General features: G+C 44.9%; 3 protein-coding genes and 1 non-coding gene across 13 annotated transcripts in view; 2 read left to right on the top strand and 2 right to left on the bottom strand.

Moving 5' to 3' along the window:
* The window catches only part of Fgfr1 (fibroblast growth factor receptor 1), a 55,492-nt gene extending 53,349 nt beyond the window's left edge, over positions 1–2,143 (top strand). For all 3 annotated transcript variants that reach the window (XM_055593298.1, XM_055593297.1, XM_055593296.1), the window contains one exon: positions 25–2,143. In XM_055593298.1, coding sequence (XP_055449273.1) covers positions 25–204 — 180 coding nt within the window. In that variant the 3' untranslated portion in view covers positions 205–2,143. The remainder of the gene's footprint in view (positions 1–24) is intronic.
* Positions 2,144–4,965: 2,822 nt separating this feature from the next.
* On the bottom strand, positions 4,966–27,065 carry Letm2 (leucine zipper and EF-hand containing transmembrane protein 2). Of its 8 annotated transcripts, none has more exons than XM_055593327.1 (11): positions 25,976–27,065; positions 21,458–21,539; positions 18,812–19,247; positions 17,435–17,578; positions 12,776–12,913; positions 12,128–12,328; positions 10,853–10,972; positions 8,185–8,298; positions 6,711–6,803; positions 6,137–6,211; positions 4,966–5,266 (listed from the first exon to the last, which is right to left on the bottom strand). In XM_055593327.1, exons 2-11 carry the CDS (start codon positions 21,520–21,522, stop codon positions 5,204–5,206), a joined length of 1,449 nt encoding a protein of 482 aa, XP_055449302.1. In that variant the 5' UTR covers positions 21,523–21,539; positions 25,976–27,065; the 3' UTR covers positions 4,966–5,203. The 8 variants fall into 8 exon arrangements, with proteins under 8 accessions (XP_055449302.1, XP_055449299.1, XP_055449298.1 ...); XM_055593324.1 differs by lacking the exon at positions 25,976–27,065 and adding an exon at positions 22,171–22,764; XM_055593323.1 differs by lacking the exon at positions 25,976–27,065 and adding an exon at positions 22,183–22,764.
* Positions 9,358–9,464, bottom strand: LOC129666415 (U6 spliceosomal RNA). Its single transcript, XR_008718570.1, has one exon. It is a non-coding gene; the product is annotated as a U6 spliceosomal RNA (small nuclear RNA).
* The window catches only part of Nsd3 (nuclear receptor binding SET domain protein 3), a 115,634-nt gene continuing 115,404 nt past the window's right edge, over positions 26,855–27,084 (top strand). The window contains exon 1 of the mRNA XM_055593321.1: positions 26,855–26,941. The gene's annotated coding sequence lies outside the window, so the exon portion shown is untranslated. The remainder of the gene's footprint in view (positions 26,942–27,084) is intronic.

The following is a 27,084-nucleotide window of genomic DNA, read 5'->3' as shown; positions in this document are numbered from 1 at the left end:
GCTCACCCTTCTCTCCTGTCACAGGAGTATCTGGACCTGTCGATGCCGCTGGACCAGTACTCCCCCAGCTTTCCTGACACACGGAGCTCCACCTGCTCTTCAGGGGAGGACTCTGTCTTCTCTCATGAGCCGTTACCTGAGGAACCCTGTCTGCCCCGACACCCGACCACCCAGCTTGCCAATGGAGGACTCAAACGGCGCTGACTACCAACCTTCTCCCGATTTCGTCGTCACCCCGTGTCCCTCGTCCACAGTTCCCTGCTGGACACACTGCCTTTCTCCTTTGCTGCTGGCAAGAGCCAGTGCCTAACTGAGGCCTTCCTGTGTGGCCGACCCCACCATCACCCCTTGGCACCCCTCTTCCTCTTCTTAGCCTGCTGTGTGTGAGAGGAGCCAAGAGGCAGGTGCTTGATGGTAGCCACTTCCTCCTTCCCAAGTGTTGGACCAAGACCCACCCTGCTGCCTGGCACTGCTTCGAGGTCTGGGGAGTGGAAGCAAGTGGAACGGGTGTGCAAGCAGGAGCTTACTGAGTGTTCTTGTTGGCCCATTAGCCCCTTGTGATCTGGTGGCAGGGGCCTTGGGCCTGCTGAAGCAGTGAGCTTTCTGGTCAGGCCTTAACCGAAGGCGACCTCTGCTGCAGATGGATGGTACCGGTGGCTTCTTAATTCCAATATTAATTTGCTTTGCTGACCAAATACCTGGTACCAGAAGGCAGGGAGGCCGAGATTGGGAGCAGTGATGCCCTTGGGCTGAGCCCTGGACTCGGGGCTCTGTATATAGCTATGAAGAAAACACAAAGTGTATAAATCTGAGTATATATTTACATGTCTTTTTAAAAGGGTCCTTACTAGAGATTTACCCATTGGGTGAGATGCTCCTGGTGGCTGGGACGCATCAGTCGCTATATATTAAAAACAAAAACAAAAAAAAGGAAAATGTTTTTTAAAAGGTCATATATTTTTTGCTACTTTTGCTGTTTTATTTTTTTAAATTATGTTTTAAACCTATTTTCAGTTTAGGTCCCTCAATAAAAAAATTGCTGCTGCTTCATTTTTATCCTGGGTGTGTGACAAGGGAGCAGGTATCCACAGCAAAGGAAGGAGACAGGGACTGAGGGGTCATGACTGTTGGCCCTGCGTGCTTTATTCCCTCATGACCTCTTCCTTCTGCATCATGCGTGAAGACCTCCCAGACAACCCTTCTATCTCTGATGCTTTGGGAAAGAAGATAGGTACTGAAGGCCGAAGGCCAACAACCACAGGCTTGATTGTTTTCCTCAGGATGAGACTAGCCAGAGAATAGAACTGAACATAACCCCAGACGCCGTGCGAGGGAGCCTGTGCATCTGTGACAGAAAATTTGTCACCCAAAGCTAGTTCTGCATTCAGGTGTTTTGACTTTCCCAACTGACTTTTTTATTTTCCTCTCCCATGTGTCTCTTCCTCCCTGGGTCCCTGTTAACCAGGTTGCATCTGCTTGGCTTCCTGTAGTTTTTCCTTCCTATAGTTTTTCCATCCCTCCAGGAAAGGGAAAACTCATCTCTTTGGTTTAAGTCTGCTTGGAAACTTACTTCTGCCACCTGCTGGTTGTTAGCGGTACCTTAGTATCTTATTCAAACCAGCGTCACTCTGTCCTTAGTGCTTTTTCCTGGGTCGCTGCTGAATAACAAACAGTTCAATAAGCTTGCATCCTGTAGGGGTTAGGCTGCTACTTTAAATATGTTCTGAACTGGGCAGCTTTTGTAGCTGTGGTTCGGGTCATCATCCTAGAGTTCTTACCACTGTTTGTCTCTGTGCACATGTAACTAACTAACTGTCCAACAAAATATTACAAGTGGTTTTTATGCTGAAAGAAAGCATAATTTGGCAAAGAGGGCCAGGAAATGAATTTTAGCTCAAACTCATTTGCTTGGAGACCATATCATAGTGTCTGTCTTTGTTAAAATAGTGACCAGAATTTCTCCCTCAGCTCTGCTTGACTCAGTATTGTGTGGATGGATGGGAGAGTCTATAAGGGATGTATATGACTTGAGGAAAGGGACTAGGAACTATACAGCACTGAAGTTCTTGCTGTTACTATTCAAATTGCCCACAAATATCCCCAGAGACAGGGACGGCTATCAAATAAAAGACAGTGAAATTGACCTGAAAGAAAATGAAATGGCTGTTTTACTTAGATGACCAGACTGAGTCTCCTGGGAAAGGGAATCATCGTATATAATGAAGATGTGCCCTAGAGCACTGCATCTTCAGTCTGGTTTCCCAGGGGTTAAAATATGGCCGAGGCATCAATCGATACTGCCTTTCCATCTTTTCTAATTGCCACAGGCTAAAGATCATCAGTCCCTTGGCTCTGTTAATGTAATCTATTGATTTCAGGTAAGTAAGATTGAACACAGATGAAGGAATCTGCCTTAATGGTAATGAACTCTCGGTGTTTATCAGCTGCCACTGGGTGGAGCCAGCAAGCTAAAATCTCTCTCAGTATTAGGTAATGAGCCAGTCTGCTCTGAAGTAACAGACCTAACCTGCAAATGGGAGTCTTTGGCCTGCGTGGAGCATTGTGAAACCCTGGGCTTGACCAAGATGGCTTGAACAGGACTAGACCAGACACAGGTCTATACTATTATAAATGCCAACAGCAACTATTGTAGCAGGATTCTGTGTTAAGACGTGAGCCTTGTCTAATGTCACTACAGGTGCATGTTAGGGCCAAAAGATGCTCGCAGTGAGATTGCTAGCAGCTGGTGGAGCCAGAGCATCTGCAGCTGCAGGGGAGGGGTGAGCAGTGAGGGAGAAAACAGGGCTTTGAAGCAACATGGCGTAGCCGTCCATCCCCTTAGCTGGTAGAAACCAAGAAGGGAGAAGACCGGCAAGAACCCTGAAGTTGTCTGGACCTGTGACGAATGCCTTTAATCCCAGCACTCAGAAGGCAGAGGCAGGCAGATCTGAGTTCAAGGCCAGCCTGGTCTACGTTGTAAGTTCAAAGATGCACAGTGGGACTCCTGTCTAAAAGAAAATTAAACGAACAATAATACTGACGTTTTGAAGGACTGGACCAGGTTCCCTCTGACACGTCAGAGCCTTCAGAATTGTCTTTACTGTACTGCCTCCCAGACACATGCGTGTTCCAGTACATAAAAGTAATGCATTCAGTGGCCATGCCACCATACATTCCAGGGTATGCAAGAGCTGTGTGCTGCTTTGCATGGAACTCATCCATGGGGGAGCATTTCCATCCTTGGAATCTGCAACTGTGGCTACTAATCATTGGCCAGAGCATTGCCGGTGAGGTTTCAGCCTGTGGTTATGACCAGGTGCCCCAAGTGTTAAAAACAGAAATGTTGATGTCATCTATAAAGATGGGTAGAAAGTTGTATCAAGTGTCTCACCAGCCTAGAAGTTAACAGAAACAGCGAGTTCGAGGCCAGACTGGGTTACATGAAACTATCTTAAAACACACACACATGCCTTTAATCCAAGCATGCTGGGGCAGGGAGGCAGGAGCATGTGAATCTATGATCAAGGCCAGTGTGGTCTATCTACACAGAGAAACCTTGTCTGGGAAAACAAAAACCCACAAATGAACAAGAGGGAAAGTACGGGACTTGGTAACACACCTTTAATCCAGAACTCAGGAGGCACAAGTGGGTAGATCTCTGTTAAGTTCAAGGCCAGCCTTGTCTACATAGTGAGTTCTAGGCCACCCAAGATTGCAAAACACACGGGTTCATTAGCCTGCAGAAATCAGTTAAGGGGCAGCACAGAGTGGGACATGTCCTCCATGATGGGAGCATTGTGAGGTACATGTTCTGCCCTGGGCCCTAGTTCAATTGCTAGCATATGAGACTAAGCATGAGGACTAACCAACACTGGATGGTCAGTGGTAGGCCACACCTTTAATCCTAGCACCCTGAGTTCAAGGCCAGCAGGGCTACACAAAGAAACCTTGTCTTGGGGGGTGGGAATCTGACTTAGCTGCTTGGTAACAAGTAGCAAGGGAATGTATCAAGCCTTACTACCAGCCTCTGTGACAGGCTGACCAGAAAAAACGTGCCCAGCCCAAATGGTGAAGCCTTGATTATGTGCTCGAACAAGTCCACCTTCCAAGTTCCTGTAGCCTCTATGGGCACAGGATTTTGTTTTGTGTTTTTTTTAAGACAGGGTCTCACTATGCAATCCTGGCTGTCCTGGAACTTCCTATGTAGACCAAGCTGGATTTGAACCCACAGAAATCCACCAGCCTGTTCCCTGAGTGCCAGAGTCAAAGGTGTACACCAGCAGCAGCCGCCAGCAGGTTTGGTCAGGTGTGTGAGTGCTTCACTTGCATGCGTGTGCACCATGTGTTGGCTGTTCCCATGAAGTTCAGAAGAGGGGGCTGGGTTCTGAGAGACTGGAGTTAGAAGTGGTTGTGGGCCACCATGTGGGTGCTGAGAACCAAACCTGACCCTCTGCAAGAACAAGTGGGAAGTAGACCCATCCTGGCCCACTGGCACTTAGGGCACGGTTCCGCTGAAGAGTCCCCCCTGCAGAGTCCCCCTGCGTCCCCCTGCGTCCCCCTGCGTCCCCCTGCGAAGGCTGGTCAGGTGCTTTTAAAGGTAGTTTGGGGAATCTCCAAGTTCTGACTAGGGATACAAGGCACATGAGACAGAGATGTCCAAGGTGCCACGCTGACTCCATAGTGGAATACATTTCCTCTTAAAAGGTCCACACCCAACTGAGCCTAGTGGCATAGGTCTATAATCCCAGCTATTCGGGAGTTTGAGGAGAGGGAGGCTGAAAACTCAAAGCTAGCCTGGGCAATTTAGACCTTACCTTGAAATTTATTAAAAGTAAAAGGGTGAGGGATACAGTCCAGTGCTAGAGCACTTGCCTAGAAACCACAGGGCCCTGACCTCAGTCCCCAACACTGGACCCCTCCCCAGGGGCACACAGGCAGGAAGCCATTCAAGACAACGTGGTAGGAGTGGTTTCACACAATGTTTAGTAAGATGACACAATTACACAGTATAGACTGCAATTAAGCTTCTCTAAATGGCTTGAACTTGGTGTCACAGCTCGAATCCCTGGAATGGTCACGAGGCCTCCAACGACCTAATGGCTGATCCTATCTCAAGCCAGATGGTCTTAGCTAGAATTCCTTCATGGACACCACTGCTGAGGGGCAGTGACTGGAGAGAGTGGGCTCCACCTCCACCGGGTCCTTAGGCTCCTTTTGAATTCGCCTTGCTGTTCTTTGAGGTCTTCTGGGACTTGGCCTGGAGGATCTAGATACAAGGCAAGACTTCAGGCTTCGGTCACAAGCTGCTTACATTCTTCAGGCATCCCCTTTTACCTTCTTGGCCAAGCTAATGGCCACATGCCTGTGGTCCCCCGCCTGACTGTAATCCCTGCCCCCAGGCTGCCAAGGTAGGAGAAAAGGCCTGAGTTCCAGGAAAGCTTAAACTTCAGAGTGAACATCCTGTACCCCCAGCCCTCCCCAAAGGGGAAAACAAAGAAACAAACTAGACAGTGTGGCCACGAAATCAGATGTGTGTCAACTGCTTTGGTAATAAAGGTGAAGACACAAACAAGCATGGGCCTCGGGCTCATTCTCCGAATGCCTACCCAGCACAGGCTCACAGGCTGTCACACACAGCTCCTCTGTCCTCCAGCCAGCCCCTTCCACTGGGTGACCTTCCTGCTGCTCGCCAGTGCCATGCTTTCTCCCCCAAACTACTTCACCCAAATGGGAGAAGTGGGCACAGGCAGTTCTCATTTACATGTATTTTTCTAAAGCTGATTGCTTTCCTGCTAGTATTCCCTCACATTAGGAGCCTCTGTAAAGTACATACCATGTGGAAACCATTAGCATTTAGCACACACACAGAAAAAAAGGCCTGCCTATAGCACAGCTTCTAGAGTTCACATGCCATCACTGCATCGGCGGCGAGGTTTGGGGGGGTTGGTTTGGTTTGTTTCCTTTACTTTGGATAACAGGTAAAAAGATAGCAATTAGGAGATGACTGGAGTCCAGCCTACAACTTCCTGTTTGGATGACAGGAAGAACTGTACAGTGTTCTGTGGTACTTATGACTCTGGTGTCTTGGGGCCCTTACAGATCACTGGGGAGAGCAGTTTCTCTGAAGATTACTTACTGCTTCTTTGGAAACAGTTGCTGGTGGTGTTTTGACTGATGGTGGTGCTGGGGGCACTTGTATAAATTCTTCATCCTGAAAACAGTAGAATTGAGAGATTAGTGATTTAAACCAATGCAAGCTAGGATCTACCGTGAATACCAGGAACTTTTAACAACTACGGTTTGAAAGGTAAGAATCTGAAACTTACATGTCATCAAATAGTTGATTTAAAACATTATTTTTGGCAGTGCTACGGATGGGAGCTGTGGTTTCACGTTTTCCACAAGCCGGGTGCCAATGAGCAACATGCTCTGTCCCAAAGATTGAACTTTCTTAAACTAGATTCATCATCCTAAGAGATGTTCTTTATTACCAAGTAGCACCACACCGAACACAATGAATTCTGCTCTATTGGGAGGATTAGAAATGCAGATAATTGGCTGGTGTGTGCACCTGTCATCTTGGCACTTGGGAGGCTGAGGCAAGGGATCCTTAGCTACACAGTCAGTTTCCTTTGAGGAAAACGAAGTCAACATTGAAAAAAAAAAATTTTTTTTTTAAAGCTTAATCAAGTAGAAAGAAAGTAACTAACCTTAGTTTCCTTTAGTTGGGGGGCAGGATCCTCAATATTCTCCTTTGACTCAGGGGGACTAGATGACATCATGAGAAGCTTTGCCTTTGGAGCCTGGGGAAATATTGTGCAAGTGTGAACTGTTCTGCCGAGAAACTCTCGTAAGGAATTATGTGCCTTTAAGCAACCTGCCTTCCTGCCTGCCTCTCTCTCTCTCTCTCTCTCTCTCTCTCTCTCTCTCTCTCTCTGTGTGTGTGTGTGTGTGTGTGACAGAGGCCGACAGGGTCTCGCTATGTAGATCTACCTGGTCTAGAACTCACCTCTGACAGGATTAAAGGTGTGTGCCCAATTACATATTTCTCTATTTTGTTGTTTTGAGATGCATTTCACGGTGAAGCCTGGCCTGGAACTCACTAACTATATAGACCAGGCTGGTCTTGAATTCACAGAGACTGCCCCTGCCTCTACCTCCTGAGTGCTGGGATTAAAAGTGTGTGCCACCATGCCTGGTAGATTTTTTTTTTTGGGGGGGGGGGTTACATGGTATATGCTCCTGCAATAGCAAGTTAGTATCTGAATTCTGAGCACCCTATATACAAAAGTTGAACACTATGTAGATTCTAGGACTTGAAATAAGATCTAGTGTCTTCTTCTGGCATGCTAGTATATATGCAGATAGAACATTGTATACATAATAAATAAATAAAATATATATATAAAAGAGAGAGAAAGAAGGAAGAGAAAAGGCAAAAACAAGCAAACAAAACAAAAGGCAAACAAACTAGGCCCAGTGGCCCATGCCTTTACCCCAGCACTTAGAAGTTATCGTCAGGGGAGCTCTGTGAATATGAGACCAACTTGGTCTCCATAGTGAGCTCCAAGTCCATCAGGGCTTCTCAGTGACTTACAAACCAAAACAAACAAACCCCCCCAAAACATAAAACAATTCAGCAATTCTGATATTAATGTCAGTCAGAAAAACAAAACAAAACAAAACAAAACAAAAAAAAAAAACCAACGGGCAATGAGGGCATGCACATTTAATCCCAGCACTCAAGAGGCAGAGGCAGGAGGATCTCTGAGTCCAGCCTGGTCTATAGAGTGAGTTCTAGTACAGCTAGGGCTACACAGAGAAACCCTGTCTCAAAAAAACAAAAAACACACACACAAAAAAAACCAACCAAGCAAACAAAAACCCTACAGAAGAAAAAAAAAACGAATTGGAAAGAAGGGGGGGGGAATTAACATTCTAAGTTAGCCCTTATTTGCTTTAGAATTTATAGAAATTTGGACAAATGAAAGGAAGAAAAAAATAGGAACAAATGGGAAGGAAAAGGGACCATTATATTAAAAGAAGTGTACAGGGGTTGCTGATTAGAAGTACTAGACGTCAAAGCCAGTTAACCTAAGTTCCCAAAGTCGTCTGCTCTGACTGGAAGACACTGGCGGAGAGGCCTGTCATGAGGTGAATCAGCTTCTGCATCAGTTCACTCACCTCTATACTTGGCGGTAGTTCAATAGGCTTTGGCTTCACATCTATCAGGTAGAAGGTCCGTGACAGGAGCAGAAGAGAAGGAGGGACATTCTCCTTCAAGTGGAGGTCCAGCCACTGGGGAATGGGAGATAACCAAACATGGAGTCAGACTGCTGTAGCCAGAAAGGACTTGTGGTCATCTGTTGCTTCCCTTGTGGCTTTTCTCAAAGCACACTGATAACCTGCGGCACGACAATAAAGACACCAAGCTGGGAGAGGTGGCGCACGCCATCGGTCCCACCATTCAGGGAGGCAGAGGCAGGTGGATCTCTGAGGCCAGCCTGGTCTGCAGAGCAAGTCTAGGACAGCCAACGCCACACAGAGAAACCCTGCCTCAAGAAAAAACAAAACAAAACAAAACAAAATAAACAAAGAAAAAACCCCATCAGTCTCCTGGCTTGTAGCCCTGGGCAGGTACCTGGTGAACACTCAAACTCTGCATCCAATTCTGGATCCAAATAGCCCAGTTTCTTCTCAGCAAAAATGGTGTGTGTGAAAGGATAAACCAGAAGCCTGCAATCTAGACATGGGAGGCTGAGGCAGGATGTTGAGTTCAAGGCCAGCCTGGGCTACATGGCGAGAGCCTGTCTCAGAATAATAAACAACCTTATTAACCAAAGAGGTCAACATTAGAATGAAGATGTGATATAAATTTTAAAGCATGAACTTGGCCAAGTTTTTTGTTTTGTTTTGCTGTTGTTTTGTTTTTGGTTTTTTTTGTGTGTGACAGGGTTTCTTTCTGTAGCCTTGTCTGCCTGGACTCACTTTGTAGACTCACGGATCCACCTGCCCCTGCCTTCCAGAGTGCTTGGATCACAGGTGTGTGCCACCGCGCCCAGCTGTTTGTTGTTTTTTATTTTTGCTTTGCAGCCCGGGCCTTTCACTTGCGTCAAGTCTCCTAAGTGCTGGGATTGCAGGCCTGGGCCACTAGTCACAACTGTCTTGTAAAATCCTGACATAATGAGTGATACTGTTTCGTACTGTGTGTGTAGTGTGGATCTGAGAGTGAAGGTCAGAGGATATACTTTGAAAAGCATTCTTTCCTTCCAGCATTGGTTCTGGAAACTGAACTCAGGCATCAGGCTTTTTTTTTTTTTTTTTTTTTTTAGTGTTAGTTACAGTTTATTAACATTGAAAAATATGGAACGCTTCACAAATTTGTGTGTCATCCTTGCTCAGGGGCCATGCTAATTTTCTCTGTATCGTTCCAATTTTTAGTATATGTGCTGCCGAGTGAGCACGGCATCAGGCTTTTCTGACAAGCGTTTTTATCCTCATTGAAATACTCTGAAATTGATTCGTGTTTGTAGGTGCAGTACTACCCCCTTAAACATCTGGACGTGTTTCCATTGTGTGAAAATGCCATATTTTATTTGATAATCCTATTAATAATCTCTGGAATAACTCTAATCCTTAAAAATGGTGCTGCAAGGGAAAGCATTTAATCCCAGCACTCAGGAAGTAGAGGTAGGTAGATCTCTGAGCTCAAGGGCAGCCTGGCCTACATAGTGCTTTCTAGGTCAGCCAGGCGAACATAGTGAGATCTGTGTCTAAACAAACAAAACAGAACAAAATATAGGCTAGGTGCAAAAGAGGTGGCTCAGCGGTTAAGAGTGTGCACTGTTCCTGCAGAGGACCTGGGTTCAGCCAGCACCCATGCCAGGCAGCTCACAGCAGTCTCTACCTCCAGCTCCAGGTGGCCATCAGATGCTCTGGTCTCCATGTTTCCTGTGTTTTTTGGGACAAGGGCCTCATGCCCTCTACGACCCAGGCTGCCCTTGAACTCTTGGTGAAGCTTATAGCTCAGCTTCCGAAACACTAAGATTGCAGATATCATCTACCAAGTCAGGCAGTTGTATGTGTTTTTATCTTTAGAAAGATGATGTAGTTTGTCTCCATGGAATTTTTATTTTTTAACTAGCAACGCCTAAAGCAAAGTCTGAATTTTGCCATGAATGTGGCTTGTCTTTGTTTTCTTTTCTTTCTTTCTTTCTTTTTTTTTTTTTTTTTTTTCAAGACAGGGTTTCTCTGTGTAGCCTTGGCTGTCTTGGACTCGATTTGTAGACCAGGCTGGCCTCGAACTCACAGAGATCCACCTGCCTCTGTCTGCCTGAGCGCTGGGATTAAAGGTGTGTGCCACCACTCCTCCTCCATTCTTCTTCTTTTTCTTTCTGTTTGTTTCTTTGTTTTCATTTATCTTATGAGTCAGGTTAAAAAGTATCTTTCTCTCTCTTTTTTTTTTTATGACAAGGTCTCATTCTGAAGCCCATACTGTCCTAAAACTTACTACATAGACCAAACTAGCCTCAATTCATGGGACTTCCTCTGCCTCAGCTTCCCACCACTGGGGCTGCCCTCTATAAATGTTCATTCTCCAGTTACAGCTCAGCAGATAAAATGAACAAGGCTTCTCTGCTGTGCAAGGTATAACTGTGCTGGCAGGGGACCACAGAGCTGGCGCCAAGCACCCATCAGTTGGAAGCACGGATGCTGTCTCCCCTCCTTCACATGCATTTTGTCCCAGCAGCGGGAAGCTGGCCAATACAGCTTGCAAAGCGGACATCAGCATATGAGGTCTGTGAGTGGAAGGGGAGAAGGCCCTGGTGAGGAGGGCTGGAGTGCTGCTTGCCTCTGTGAGCTGCTGCCGCAGTTGTTCCTCTGTGAGACCCAGCGACCTCATCCCCCGGGCCCGGCACGCAGACTGGAGCTCTGACACTGTCAAAGCCTTCACCCCTTCCTTGGCAATTATCTGAAAGAAGTGTAAAGAGTGTTACATCTTTGGATTTCAATTTTACTTAACCCCTATATTCCAGAACAATCGAAAGAACCCCCAAATCTGATGCTTTGGTCCTCTGTCCCCCTGCACTGAGTGCCACAAACCGGCGATTTAGGAAGGTGACAACTGAGACACCACTGATACTGCTCACGGACAGACTGTTATATAACTGCTCCCAGCATTTTTATCAGTGAAGTATGTCCTGTCTTGGTCTGGATCTTGTATGGTTGTAATATCTACTTTTCCTTTTAATTTTAGGGCTTGTTTGGAAAAGAAAAAAGAAAAAAGAATTCCTGTTGTGAAAAGCTTCCCGATACCATTTATCCTGTGTCTCAGTTCCGTCTCCTCTACCCTCACCCCCAAAACGGCCTGAGTTTTCCGGTTCACAAGATCCCCAATAAATCACAATTTCTGCATGGTGTGATCCCAAACTACAGTTCTCCTGGGACCAGTATTGTTCATACCAAAGCTCTGAAAGCAACATCCAAAATCTAAATAGGGTCAATGCCCTTGTGCCTTCCCTGCTTTGGGAAACCTGCTTCCCCAAGCAGAATGCCACAGCAGCTGATTCAGATTCAGGAAACAATCTTTCCATCTTTTAAAAGAGCCTAATTAGTAGTTACGTCCCAAACAATGCCTTCTGCAAGATGGCTGGACCTTGGTTTTCCTCCTAGCACGATGCTCTGCCACCCTCTTTTTACCAGACCAACTCACCCTGCAGAATATTCACTTTGGTACCAGTTCCTCTGTAGGAGAACAGAGGTGTGTGTGTGTGTGTGTGTGTGTGTGTGTGTGTGTGTGTGTACACTTGCGCATGTGTTAAAGAGATGAGAGTTGCTGCCACTAATACACTGAGCTGATATTTCCTTCTAACTACTTCAGATTAGTCCCAGCTAATACATCCAAGATTACTGGCTGCTTACAGTGGCCTTCTCAAGAAAACAGACTCTGATACAACAAACAAATAGTAAAATGAGTAGTGAAAGTTGAAGTTGTCAAAGCAATGCTTTTGTAAACCATTCATTTTACCAGAATGACTCTATGACAGACAGAACATAACGCATGCCACCCAGGCGCCCTGCCCTCAGAGGCCTCCTGGGGCCCCTGCTGCTGCGGTTGGGTTCTTACTTCATCGTCTGCTTTTATAGACTTCAGTGTCATCAGGAGCTGGAATCGGAGCAAGTTGTTTGTTCCAAAGGCCTGCAATTCTAGCAGCTTGCACAGGGCAACCAGCTGGGGCCGATCTAACTGTTCCAGTGCTAGCTGGTCCTTGAAGAGTTTGGAGAAGCCAACTATCTCCTTAGTGCTGGGCTTGTGGCCTGTTTGGAGCTGCGCAATGGGACAGAGGCTAATTACAATGCGCTTCTTACCTAACAAAACCTCCTAACAGACTATTTGAAGGAGATGTCAAGACTCTCTGTGTTGCACAGAAGTAGATCCAGTGGTTCACTGAGAATAAAGAAATGCCTAGTTGTGGAGTGTAGCTTAGTGGGAGGCTGGGTACTTGCCTTACATGCATGATGGGTTCAACAGCGGATCCAATAACTACACCCCCATCTTTCTAGAGTCAAGCTTAGTCACTAGGAAAATTAGGAGTATTTCAGCTTGTACTCATCTTTCTTTCTTTTTTTTTTTTTCTTTCAAACTACTCTAAATGTTTAAGCATTGTATATTTATAATTTAGATATGTGGCATTTCAAAGATTCTGAACAATCTGGATGATCTATGATGAACCTCCAGCCCAGAAGTCACTGGCCTGGGATGAGCCCCCGACACCTGTTTTACATAGGAAGAAAGCTTTGAAGAGGCATCTCCCAGCTTGGCTCGGTTTCTCTTTGCCATTTCTTTCATTGTTTCTTGAAGGAATTTTGCTATTTCCAGTTTGGCGGCCATCTTCTTCTTCTGTTTTTCTTCCTTAACAGAAGAGGAAAAAGGTTAATCGTAACTGTGCGTTGGTAATGAGAAAAAGTAACTCCCACATTGCTTTTGTGCATTCCCGTAACGCATCCTGCATTAACACTATTAGCAGACGGGCCTGATTAAGTAAGTTTGTAAGAACCAGAACACTTTAAAGGAGCTTCTCTTTAACTTGTCTCCTTAATCTTGCATTTTTCTCTCTCATTAATACCATGATGATAAGCTTCAAGGAGAGGCTCTGTTATTAAGTGCCGTTACGACCTCCCAACCTCATTTAGGCTTGCTACATAAGCCAAACTCTAGTACACAGCCCCAGATTTTGCTCTACAAAACATACTCAGAAACTAATTCTACGCTAATCAAACTTGCAGAAAATGTATAATATTGTGTGTTACGTTCAATAAGAGATTTGGAAAAAAGCACTATACAGAAGAGAATTAAATACATTGTTTGTTTTGAGAGAGGGTCTCTCTATAGATCCCTGGCTGTCCTAGAACCTGCTATCTAGTCCAAGATGACCTGAAACTATAGTCCACCTGTCCCTGCCTCCTGAGTCCCTGCCTGCCTGATTTAATGTACATTCCTAAGAGAGTAGTTGACCAGTAGTTGCTGATTCTTGTTCATCATCAGAAATGCGGTGGTAGAATTTTGCAATGATCATGGTCAAAATGCTGGGCACAGGATAGAGAGAAGCAGATATCCCCCCCCTCCAGCCCCATCTTCTTGTATTCAAGAACACTTTCATTGGAATGCTGTGGGTTGTTTCTAGATCCTGATTATTTTAAATGTGAGGAAATTAAGGCCTGCACTTCTAGCAGCTTGCAAAGGGTATCCAACTAGAGTTTAAGTAAATTAAACCATCTTCAGGCAGTTAAATATTATAATTTGATTTTCTGCTTTAACCTCAAATTAAGGTCTATGGGGATAGCTCAGTGGTAGAGCACTTGCGAAACATGCCCAAGGCCCTGGATTCTATTCCTAACATCACTAAAAGAAAAAAAAGGAGGAGCCAGGTGTGGTGCACACCTTTAATCTGTGAATTCAAGACCAGCCTGGTCTACATAAGGAGTTCCAGGACAGCCAGGGCTGCATAGAGAGAGAGCCTGTCTCAAAGAAAACAAAAGGTAAGCACAAAATAGAAAAGAAAAAAAAGGAACTTTATCTCAGCTCTGCCTTCAGTTGCTTATTCTTATTGTTGACTTCATGATTGATTTAGGCTCTGTTTACTTCCTTCTTTTGGCTCTGTCCCTTTCAGTCCTTCTGCCAGCAAAATTATGTTCCTAAAATACAGATCTAATCACCCACTACTGCTTAAGTTTTAGCTTATTATTCACATCGCCAGAGGTGAAGTTCAAATTCCTTAGAGAGGGTGAGGCTCTCCCACCTGACATCTTTTGCCTGTTTCAGGTGGCTGGTTCCCTGACCAGACAGACTTCTGCCAGACCTACAGACGGTGGTAACATTTCACCCACTCACTGGGCCTTAGCTCCAAAACTCCTTCATGAAATATTTTCTTTCTTGTGTTTTAGACAGCATTGTCCGGTACACTGACTGAAAGACTTCATTGTCCCTCAGACGCCTTTATGACATTGTTTAGTAGAAACACAGAGCAGCAAGAGTAGGAGAGCTTCTTTTCTAGGTTAACCCCTTTGTGGTCACTAAGGTACCTTCCCTTGCTCTCATGGCACTGAAGATCTGTTTGGCTGAATAAATCATAGCTAGTGCTCATTAACCAAAGTAACAGTAGATGTTTGTTTCCATTATTATTAGCTTTTATTTATTTGGTTTTACAAGACAAGGTTTCTTTGTGTAGTCTTGGCTATTCTGAACTCCATTTGTAGAGCAGTCTGGCTTGGAACTCACAACAATCCACCTGCCTCTGGCTCCCTGAGTGCTGGGATTAAAGGCATGTACCACTATGCCCACTCATTGTTATAATTATTTTAAATAAACCTTTTAAAGTATTTTTAGTTTATGTGTATGGGCATTTAACCTGCATATATGTCTGTTCAAATGGACCAGAGGGCATGAAATATCTTGGAGCTGAAGTTAAGCATGGTTGAACCACCATAAGGGTGCTAGGAACCTGGGTCCTCAGCAAGCTCTTAAAACTCTGAGCCAAATCTTCAGCTCTTTCTTTGTTGTTTTTTATTTTGGAATTTACTATGTAGACTAGGTTGACCTTGGACTCAGAGCTCCTTTCTACCTTCCTTTCTTCCTTTTCTCACTCCCTCTCTTTTTTCAGCAGTTAAAATAACTGTAGAGAGGCTGAGCATAATTGCACACATCTTTGATCTCAGCACATGGGAGGCAGAGGCAGGCAGACCTATGTGAATTACCAGACAGGCTAGTCTACATAGTGAGACCCTATTTCAAAAACACCAAGACAGAACAAATACATAACAAAATATAGTAGAGATAGGACATTTAATAAACAATAATGGGAAAACTAGATATTTACATAATAAAAAATCCTGACATAATAAAAAATTATTACAAATTTTCATTAAAACAAAGTAGGTTATATTTCTGAAGACAAAATGCAAAGCATTTTAAAACTACAAAAAAAAAATGGTAGAAACATTTAACTTGCAGCAGATGAAATGTCTCAGGAGTTAAGGGCACTGACTTCCAGAGGACCCAGGTTCAGTTCCTGACACCTCCATCACCTGCTGTAATACCTTCTGGTCCCCTCAGGCACCAGGTATGCATGCAGTACACAGATATACATGCACATCAAACACCTTCACCCATAAAACAGAAGTGACCTTGAGTTTGTTAATCAGTTTTCAGCTGTAACGCTAAAGACTTGGTCATTTTAAGTGTTTGTCCTATGAAATGATGAACCACAGGTATGGGATGTGGCTTAATCATTTGCCCATTACAGGCAAAGACTTGGGATTTATTCATAGAAATGAAAAGAAACACAGAAGAAAAAAAAAATCTAGCTCCATTCCCAGGAATTGGAGGTTGGGAGAAAGGACACAGACTTAGGAGAAAATATTTATAAAGTATATATTTGATAAAGGACTTGTATACAAACACAGAAAAAACTCAAAGCAGCCAGGCAGTGGTGTAGACCTTTAATCCCAGCACTTGGGAAGCAGAGGCAGGAGGATCTCTGTAGGATCCGGGACAGTCTAGTCTACAGACTGATTTCCAGGACAGCCAGGGCTACACAGAGAAACCCTGTCTCAAAACAAACAAACAAACAAACAAACAAAATGTAAAACAAGTAACCAAACACACAATTATAAAGTGGGCACAAAGGGGCCATGGAGATAGAGCAGTGGGTAAGGTTCCTGCTCATACAGGCACAGGGACCAGAGTCCTTCTCTGTGGGACATAGGAGCAAAATGGCTAGCTACCCTAGCCAAATCAGCAAGTTGTGGGCTTAAGGGAGAGACCCTGACTCAATATACAAGGCGGAGAGCTGATAGATATAAATCATAGCCCTATATAAGGTGTACACACTTGGGTACACACACAGGTACACCACACACATATTTTCACACACATACACACACACACACACCACCAACGGGGGTTAAAATAAATGTGCACCTCCACAAAGAAGTTATGGAGCTGACAAAGAACCTAACCACTGCACACCAATGAGAATCGTTAATACCCAATGTGTATTATAACATGCTGGGGATGTCAAGGAACAGCATTCATAGGTGGAATGCAAAATGCATGGCTGCTCTGAAAGACAGTTTAGCAAATTCTTACAATGTCAGATATAGTCTGTGTGTAATCACTCTTGCTCAGTAAAAAAAAAAAACAAAAAACCCTGAACACAAATATTAATAGCATTTTTATTTATAACTGCCCAAATTAGAAGCAACCAATTTCCAAAAGGTGAAAGGATAAAAACAAACAAACAAAAACCAAACACTTGGAGTGTATCTTCTCAAGGAAGAACTTCAGTATTCATTTTTTTTAATGCAATGAATCCCGAAAGTGAGCTACACGCGGTTGTGAACTGCCACGTGGGTGCTAGGAACGGAAACAGGTTCCTCTGCCAAGAGCAGTAAGTGCTCTTACCCACTGAGCCATCTCTCTAGTCCCTCATGGCAGAACTGTAAATGCATCCTGCTACATGGAAGAATGCAGTCTGGAAAGTGTACGGTTCCAATTTCACGAGATTCGGAAAAGGCAGAGCTACAGAGCCAAACACCTACAGCTGCCGCACTGAGAGGAGAAACAGCAGACACGCACAGGTGGAGGGCATGTCAGTTTCAGAACAGCGGGAGTATTCCGTGTGGCACTGGGCGCCAGAACTGCACGCCACAGAGAGCGAGCCCTAATGTCACTTACGTTCATAACAGCGTGCCAAATATTAACGTGCACCACACTGAAGCAAGCTGTCACTAACAAGGGGACCCGGGAGAGATGGGATATGGGTGGTGAATCCCAACTTTGGACTTTTTGCCCAGTCTTCCTATGAACCTAACAAACTGTTCTAAAACCAAAGTCTGTTTATTTATTTTTTTTAAGTTTTAAAATCCTGTATACCTTTTTCAATTCACTTTCAAAAGTTGATGGCAACATGTCTGGGAAGAACTTCAGGAACACTGGTATCAAGAATTCCATAAAAGGTACAATTATGAACACCATAAATGGGACCAAGCGGAAGACATCAGCACAAGTTCTCAACAGCTGAAGAGACAAACACACAAGCAACGTTACATATGCAGGACATGCCCAGACTGATCCAACAAGAACCACCACCAAAACACAGTGTGTGAAAACAAAGGTTTTCCACAGCTGGAAAGCTGGAGTTTTCTCTTCAGTGTAGCTCTAAATGTCGTATCTATGGGTTATCCTCAAAGAAACCTATGACAATCAATATGCATTAATGTATTTGTTACGGGTCCATATTTTGATAACACAGCATTAGTTAAAATTAAATTTTTCCTTTTTGAGATTAGGGGTATTTACTATATTGCCCAGGGTGAACTTAAACTTTTGAGCTCGAACTGATGATCCTCCTGCCTCAGCATTCCTAGTACCTATGATTAACAGTACGTTCCAGATTAATAGTTTAATTAATCTAGAATTAAACTATTAATTAATAGTTAATTAAACAGGGGCCTGGTGGCATATGTCTATAATCCCAGCACTCGGTGGGGGGGAAGGGGGGAGGCAGCGGCAGGTGGATTGCTGTGAGTTCAAGGCCAGTCTCATCTACAAAGCCAGGACACCAGGACAGTCAAGGCTACACACAGAAACCCTGTCTCAAAAACAAAAACAAACAAACAAAACCAAACTAACCCAAAACAACAAAAAACCCAGTATGTTCTATTGTACTGTTTTAAAAATGTACATTTTTATATTTATTTAATATATTAAATATATATGGGGGGTTGAGTCAGATTTCTCTGTGTAGCCTTGACTATCCTGAAACTCACTCTGTAGACCTGGGTTTGAACTTGGAGATCTTACTGCCTCTGTCTCCTGAGTACTAGGATTAAATGTTGTGCCACCACTGCCCAGCTAGAGCCCTTGCTTAGATGCTCAAGGCCCTGGGTCTTACTCAACATGGCATGAAGCTTTGGTTTCCAATCAGTAGTTATAATTTCTACTTTAGGAGGGTGGGAAGCCTCTGCATCAAACTCAGCATGCTAAGAAAGTTACTTAAAATTTTTTAAAAATGATTTTATTACTTATTTGTGTGTCTGTGAATATGCCCAAGAAAATGAGAAAGGTGTTAGTTTTCTGAAGGTGGACTCCCAGACAGTTGTGAGCTGCCAGACTGGGTGCTGGGAACTGAACTCAGGTCCTTTGCAAGAACAGTGCTCTTCACCACTGAGCCATTTCTCCAGCCCCAGTTAAGGATTTTTAAGATGAAGTTTTAGTTCATTTCCCATTTCCACTAAGATTCTTGCCTACCCGTCGCCTCTCTCTTCTGCTTAGCACCTGTCCATGCAGCAGCCTCCAAACTATTCTGGCAGCAACTTTGGTGTCAATCCAAAGTAAATAGAATCCTTTGTAATAGTATTTAAGTTCATCCATGATTTTTTGTCTCAATGACCGCTTTTCTTCTGTAATCTCTGTCTCTGCTTCTTTGGTAGGCTCAGAGCTTGTCACTTTTGGCTTTTCTGGGGTTTTCTCCAGCTGAGGTTGTAGCCAGCGGGTTGATGTGTGCAGTTTTTGTGTTAGTCTAGTTCGTAAAGGGTGGACTTTGTTGCCTGGCAGACTGGGATAAGAGTATTTCCTGCTTCCATAGTTTTTCATACAGGTTGTACGTAAATGAGAATCTGGCAAGTGGAGAAATGCAAGTGATGGGGAATGAGAGCAGGAAGGATAGACAAAATGGGTAGGCAATCTGGAAAAAAGGATAACATTCTTTCAGTGGGATTTATTATTACAAACAACAACAAAAAAGATCTTTTATCTGGTTAAAACAATAAGCCTATAAGCAACTGATACTTATTAGTGGATGAGATCCATCTGTACGTGTGTGTACGTGCATACTTGTGTTTTGCTTCGGGTCAACCTTACACATCCCAAGAATGTGCTCTACTTCTGAGATACAAGCCCCCCCACCCCAGCCCCCACACCTGCTCTAGCCAGAAATACAATTTTTTTCTTTCTTAAACTGACATTGAGACAGGGTTTCTCTGTGTAGCCCTGGCTGTCCTGGAACTCCCACTGTAGATGAAGCTAACCTGGAATTCAGGGATCCGCCTGCCTCTGCCTCCCTGATGAAGATTAAAGGAGTGGACCACTGAGAAGACATTGCTGGGAACTGAAGCTAAAAGTAGTTCACACATGCTAGGCAAGTGTGGACCACTGACCTGGATCTATACACAAACACTTCACTTTTTAAATAGCTGAACTGTGTTCAATCATTGAACATATTCTTGTGAAAAATATTAATAAGCTAATTCTGAAGAGTAATTTGCTACAGCAAGTTAGACGTTCTGCTACTATTAATTTAAACATCTAGGGGCCAGTGAGATAGTTCAAAGGTAGTTCAAAGATAGTTCAAAGGCACTTGCTGTCAAACCCTGGTTAAGTCCTTGGGATCCTGAGGGTGGAAGAATAGATATAACCGACTCCTACAAGTTGTCCAAAAGGGTGCCAGGGGACATGCCCTTTTCAGCAATTAAATAACAAAAAACTTAAAGCATCTTATTAGAAAAAAAAAAAATCTACTTGAAAACATTTCTTTCAGGACTGATGTCTAATAGTATTGTCTCTATCTACTCTCATAAAGAAAATGAAAAAGATCTGACTACTCTAACAAAGAGTGTTTGAGTGAAACAACTTCATGTCTCTGTGAGGATTAATTAATCATGTAATACTGCATCATCCATGTGTCTACCGACTCCCACAAAGTGATGCAAAATAATTCCCCTAAAATTCCTCAAGAGCACTTAAAAATAAGAACTAGAATTAAGCACCCTAACCAATGTTTTTTTTTTAAAAGATTTATTATTATATATATTTTTATATATACAATGTTCTGTCTGCGTGTACACCTGCATGCCAGAAGAGGGCATCAGATCTCATTACAGATGGTTGTGGGCCACCATGTGGTTGCTGGGAATTGAACTCAGGACCTCTGGAAGAGCAGCCAGTGCTCTTAACCTCTGAGACATCTCTCCAGCCCCAACCAACCAATGGTTTTTATACTCTAATATTGTTAAACTAGAACAGATCTTAATAGGTAGCAACAGGCAGCCAGTCAGTCAGAACTCAGTAGGCAGAAGCAGGTGGATCTCTGTGAGTTGGAGGCCACCCTTTGTTCCGGGACAAAGTTACCAAATGAGACCCTGTCCCAGGAACAACAACACCTCCACTCCCCTCCCCACAAAAAAACAAAACAAAACAAAACAGGAAAGAATGCTATTGACAAGGAGTCGGTTGGTTTTTGTTCTTGGCTAAAAGATAGCTTTTCCCCATTTTTTAATACAATTTTTGAAACATATCAGTGTATATATATGCATATATATTCTTTAAATCTCCAAAAGGGAAAATGCAGAATGAATGTGCAAGTGGTGAGTTTTCAGTCATATTCTTCTGAATACGTAAGTGACACGACAAGAGGAGTTAGGCAGAAACATGTCCTGAGCTGAGCTCGTTCATGAGCCAGTCACCTCCTTTTTACGTCTGAGGTCCTCATGTAATATTCATCAACAACAGAAATGCCACCCTAAAACTGCTTCATCTATTTTTCCTTTATCACAATCTACAAAAATTACTCAGCTTGCACTCTAAAGCAGTTTAATTTTAAATGTGCTCTTCCTAAGAATGTATTTAAAATTCAGCAAGGTTTTGTGTACGACGCCAGTTCTTTTGTTGGTTTCTTTTTTTTTTTTTTTTTCCTTTGTCTTTTTTTTGAGTCAGGGTCTCAGTATGTACCCCTAGCTGGCCTTGAACTCAAGAGAGCAGCCTGCCTCTCCCTCCTGAGAACCGGGACTAAAAGCATGCAGCACCACATCTGGCCAAAAGCCAATTCTTTCACAACACATATTTTCCAGATAGATGCATGAGTTCATATACATACTTGTGGGAAATTCCAAGCCTTACCTTGTCCAGAAAATAGCTAAGAATGAATTATAACTGTAGAAGGCCATATTTATTTTTTGTTTCATCTAACCAAGACAGAAACCTGGGCAAAAGAAGTAAACAATTTAGTATTTTTAAAAGGCATCGATTAAATACCAGAATTTGGGTGTTTCTTAACTAATGAAAGGGCAAAAATTTGCATATTCAAGGTGTAAAATTTCCTTCTAGTTCATTTTCAACAGCCACAATATTTTCTTAGCTCTGGATTTGATCCCAACGCACAGAAATGATTTCTAATGATCGAGAGGATGATATGGCCTCCAAAGGCTTTTTTATTTCTGGTCAATAGTGTCTGGGAATCTGCTACGACAGTTAAGAGGAGAAAGACATCTTTATCTGTAACCAGAAAATACACGTAGAAAGCACACATATTGGATTCATTTACCACCGACCGAAAAGCCTAAAAGTGTTCACTAATTTCATGTGTGAACAGCGAAGCCATAATAGTAGAACCTAGCAAGGGCTCAAAAGCAGATGAAAACGGATGCCATCCTAGTGTGACTGGCTCTTCAGAGCCCGAAATAAGCTGTCCCTTTAATTAAAACCGTTCTCCAGCCCGAGCCTTCTCCAGCTACTAGCAGCGACTCTGCTCCCTCGCAATCGCGCCGAAAGGAGGTCCCTCCTAACTTCCCCCGTCCCATGGAAACCTCCACCACAAAGCTGACGTCGCCAACCGGGCGCAGCACCTCGGAAACCGGCCCCGCCGCGGACGCCGCTCCTCCGCAGGGGCCCGGGCCTGTCGCGTAGGCTCCCCAGCCTCGGGCCCCGGCTACCGGCCACTCCCAGGCAGGCGGGCCGGCGTTCTGGGGGACCCCACGCCCAGCGCTGCGGGGTTACCGCTGCATCCCGCGCTCGCTGCACCGGTGCAAAAGGCGCCCTCGGCCGGCGGCCTCAGCGGTACATGGGGAGGACTGCGGTGGGTCTGGGGGTTGCTGGGGTGGGGTTAGGTACACCGTAGGGACGGACGTCGGCAGGGGTCAGAGTTCAGGGGTCAGGTCGGGGAGGGGGCGACGGGGGACGCCCGAGGCAGCGGGAGCCGGCTGCAGGACGACTGGAACCCCCAACCCTACCTTCCCAATTCCTCCCCGACCCCGGGCTGGAGGGGCCGGAAGCTCAGTCTCTATGGTCCCACCTCCTGCGCCCCGCCTTGTGACGTCACTCCGAGTGACGCCACCGCCACCCAATGAGCGCTCAAGTTCTGGGAAGGGCTCCCGTCCTTCACGGCAGCCTCGCGGAAGGCGGCGAGCGCCCCGCACGAGCCCGGGCAGCCGCTGCTGGGTTGGAGGTGGTTTGGGGGCTCTGTACTGTGAAGCCAGAGCTGCGCCTCCCGCGTCTGCCCACGTCCTGTGGACTGTGGCCAACTCTCTGAGAACTCCTTGAAGGAGAGCTCTACCGGACTAACGTGAGAGTCGCCGTGGTAACCCGGCTCGGGGTCACCCTTCAGTCTCCGAAACCGTCTAGAGGTCTCTGGTTGGCGGAGGAGATCGTGGGGTCCTGGTGGCAGAAGGGGCAGCACGGAGAAGGAAACCTTTCTTTCACCGGGCCGAAGGCTGGAATGCTGCTGAAATCTTCATACGGAATTGGAATTTTACTAAAGAAATTGGTTTCATAATGTTATCGCTTATCATTAGTTTCTGTATAAATTTCAACATTTAAAATATATCCTACAGTACTTAAGATAGGCATTGCGGGTTTGAGGAGACTTTTTAGTTCCTAGGGTGGGCAGCTATGCCATCTTTGGAAAGTGAAACTTCTGAGCGCATTCTTGTCCCCACTTTTTTTTTTTCTCAACTTCTATTTATTTTTTGAGAATCTTACGTAGCACAGGCTGGTCTGGAACTCAATAGGTCGCAGAAAGTGTTCTTGAACCCCTGAGCCTCCCGCCCTCCTTCCCAGCGCTTGCTTTGCAAGTGTGCACTACTACAGAAGTCAACCTTGGCTCTTCGTTTTTTTGAGACAGTGTTTCACTATGTAGGCCTGGCTGGCCTGGAGCTTAGCATGTACATCAGGCTCGCCTTGAACTCACAGAGATCTGCTTGCCTGGGCCTCTCGACTGCTTGAATTACGTGTACCACCATACCCGGCTCAAGCTTTCTTCTTTTCTCTCTCTGGGAACTGTGATGATAAAATTATGAGCTGTACAAAATAGAATAATTTTTGAGGGCCGGGCATGGTAGCACTTGCCTTTTATCTTAGTACTTGAGAGGCAGACAGGCGGATCTCTGACTTCAAGGTCAGCCTGGTCTACAAAGTGAGTTTAAAGACATCCAGGGCTACACAGGATCCTGTTTCAAAAGAACCAAAAAAGAAAAGAGAAATGCAGGCCTCTTTTAATCCCCCAAAGTATATTTCAACTAAACTAAACGAACTGCTTAAAATAAGCAAAACTTTTCAGTTTGGCCACTAGGGGTCCCTTTGTGCATGTCCGACAATTTTCCACATAGGGGTTTCCTTTCACAGTCGCTCTTTAAGAAGAATTAAGATATTACAAAACATAACCCACTCCTTCTATGCCTTGAGACAGGATCTCATTATGTTGCCCTGGCTAGCCAGGAACTCACTATGTAAACCATGCTAGCCTCGAACTCACTGAGCTTCTCCTGCCCCTTCTTTAAAGAAGTGTGCCACCGTGCCAGGCTAAAGCTTTCCGCTCATTTTTTTCCCCTGAAAATTCTGATGACTAAATTATGAGTTCTACAATAATTATTTTAACATTGATTGCATGCAGAAACCTTCTCATTTCACAGTGAGGTATTTTATACTGGAAAAATTCTTATCCGTGTATTATATTCACATACAAATAGGCACAGTAAAATTTATTAAATCTTAATAATCCAGATGAACTATCCCACACCCAATATTTAAAACATAAAGTAGATTTTCTAGTATGGTCACAAGTTAGCAATCTAATTCTTAAAAAAAAAAAAAAATGGATGTTAAGAACCCTTCTTATGTGCCGGCTGTGGTGGCTTATGCCTTTAATCCCAGCACTCAGGAAAGAGAGGCAGGCAGAGCTCTGTGAGTTCCAGGACAGCCCTGGCTACTTATGAAACCCATTTGTTTCAAGCAATGTATACTTTTTCCAGTTTTGCATATTTTATCTATAGAATTTGACAATTTGGTGTTCAGGATATCTCTATCTCTATCTATATATCTATATTAATTTTTCCCAGAAGAGAAGCCCCCCCAAATTTTACCACCATCATTTGGAGATCTGTTCTGTTCCTGTCTTGATAAGCTGTTTGTTCACTTACTACTGAAAAGAGTAAGCCTGTGATGAACCTCAGAATATGTTAGATGCTGATAACATAAAGCATTATGTGTGCCTATTTCCCAAAATAAAATCTCTAAGGACGTAAATGGAAAATCCAAATGCCTGATCAAAAAAGCAAGAGCAATATTAGGAGGTGGAGAGTGGAAAGGACTGGGGCAGGAGCTTGCCAGGTTCCAGTCACACCTTTGTTTACCTTTTTTATGTTATAGATTTGCCTATTTATGATGCAATCTTGGCTTCTTTAAATTGTAGTGACCACAAAGGATAGGCTTAAATAGTGAAGAGCCTGGTCCAGCAGTCCTTGTCTGTAATCTCAGCTACTGGGTATGTTGAAGGAGGAGGATTGCTAGAATCCAGTTGTAGCCTGGGCAACATAGCAAGCCCCATCTCAAAACAAATGAGTAAAATGAAATAGAAAATAGTTACAGATTAGCTAGGAGTGGTAGTTTATGCTTATAATCCCAGTACTCCGGAGGCCGAGGATGAAAGATTGTCTTGAGTTCAAGGCCACCCTGAGTTAAACAAGACTTTACAGATGAACAGTAAAGTGGGCTAAGGAGCTGGCTAGGCTAAAAAGGTCCTTGCAGTGGCACCGATGACCTGGAGTCCAAGCCCTGTAAAGTGTCTGGAACCAGCTCCCAAAAGTGGTCCTCTGATTTTTGTTTGTTTGTTTTTATTTTTCTAGATAAGGTCTTTCTGTGTATCAGAGCCCTGACTGTCCTGGAACAGGCTGGCCTCCAACTTAGAGATCAGCCTGCCTCTGCCTCAGGTGCTGGGATTAAAGACATGCACCACTGTGCCGGGCTAGTCCTTTGATATTAACAAACACAAAATAACACAAAAAATATGAAAGTACTGGCCCCCTGAACGGTGGCACACACCTTAATTACAGCACTTGGGAGGCAGAGGCAGGAAGTATGTGAATTTGAGGGTCAATCTGGTCTTTATAGAATTCCAGGCTAGCCAAGTATCCTGTCTCAAAAATCTTGTCTCAAAAATCTAAGAAAAAATATCAATGGAATATTTTCAATACTACCCTTGGTGTTAATAGTTATGTTAATAACACATTTAGTGCCCATTAAAATCACTGAACTGTAGAGATTTTAAAAAAACTCTTAGGTGGTGGGCTGGAGAGATGGCTCACTGCTTAAGAGCACTGGTTCTTGCAGAGAACAAGTTCCAGCAGACCTGACACCTCTTCTTACCTCCCTGGTGTCCCAGAATGCAGAAGGGGCACATATGCACTCGAGCAACATATTAATAAACATAAAATTATAAAATCTTTTAAAAAATTGAGGCGGCATTTGAATAGAAAACACACCAGGAATTCCTAATAATAGCAAATAGCTCAAGCACTGTAGTCTCCATGGCTAGCACGACACTTTGCAGTGACAGGGTTCTGTAATTCTCAGAACAGAAAGGAAGAGTGTGTGTCGGTTTCCTCATCTGATCGTTACGCACGTCTCCTTTGTAAGTTATTGTTTCTGAACGTTTTAAGTCGTTTCCAGCAGGCCCCAGGAAACTACATCTGCACGCCCCTTCAAGACTGTTTCCCGGGTCCTGTCATTGTTTTACTCGTATTTCCTAGAATGGGTGGGTGGGGGGTGGGGGGCTGCGGAGCACTGCCTCCTTCCTCTCGCTCTCGGGTGATCGCTCTGGGACAACTACCCCCACGTCACTCGGTGCGGAGGTCTGGCCCGGAGCAGCGCCGGGCCCCGGCACGTGACCCGCCCGCAGTCCTCGCTGTGGCCCGCGGCCCGGGATGCAGTCGCGCTGACGTCCTCCTGGTTACCCACAAGCCTCTGTGCCTCGGTGCGGGCAGGAAGAGGGCAGCCGGGTCCAGTGCCTGCCCGGGAGGTCGGGGTGCCTTCCGAGCCGGACGCGGACGCTGCCTGGCACCCCCCGTGCTTGCAAACTGGCAGCCTCCCGTCTCTCACCGCGGCAGAAAGGGAGACTGGCCCGGCTCAGGCTCTCGTCCTAAAAGTGCTGCCCCGCGTCGGGACGCGGGGGGCCAGGGCGCTGTGCTGACAGCTGTCAGGCTGTCGGCGCCTCGCGAGCCTCGGCCCTCCCCGGCCTGCGTAATCGCGTACGGGGCAATCTTCCCGACACCTAGGAATCGTAGAGCAGGGCCACTCGAGTACCATATGGCGTCTAGTACGCGCTGCCGCTTAGTAAGTATTAGCCTCGCAGGCCCGACCTGGCCGCCCCTCCGCACCAGCCCTTCCTGTCCCTCTGCCTCATCGCCTGCGGTCTCGCGTCGGCTCCAGACTCTCGCGCGCCCCTCCTCTCCGCGGCCGACGAGCCTCTTCCTCCT

Source organism: Psammomys obesus, unplaced genomic scaffold, assembly GCF_907164565.1.
Source record: "Psammomys obesus unplaced genomic scaffold, mPsaObe1.curated_primary_1811, whole genome shotgun sequence".
NCBI classification, from domain to species: Eukaryota; Metazoa; Chordata; class Mammalia; order Rodentia; family Muridae; genus Psammomys; species Psammomys obesus.
The sequence above is the reverse complement of the archived record's forward strand: the minus strand, read 5'-3'. Positions and strand labels throughout refer to the sequence as shown.

Bases quoted from the DNA above. Each gene is read 5' to 3' on its own strand.
- Letm2 (XM_055593327.1), bottom strand. From the start codon at position 21,522: ATGAAACAAAAAATAAATATGGCCTTCTACAGTTATAATTCATTCTTA. The intron at 19,248-21,457 runs GTAAGGCTTGGA...CCTTTTTTCCAG, and splicing joins TTAGCTATTTTCTGGACAAG to ATTGCCTACCCATTTTGTCT. The intron at 10,973-12,127 runs GTAAGAACCCAA...CACTTCTTTCAG, and splicing joins CTATAAAAGCAGACGATGAA to ATAATTGCCAAGGAAGGGGT.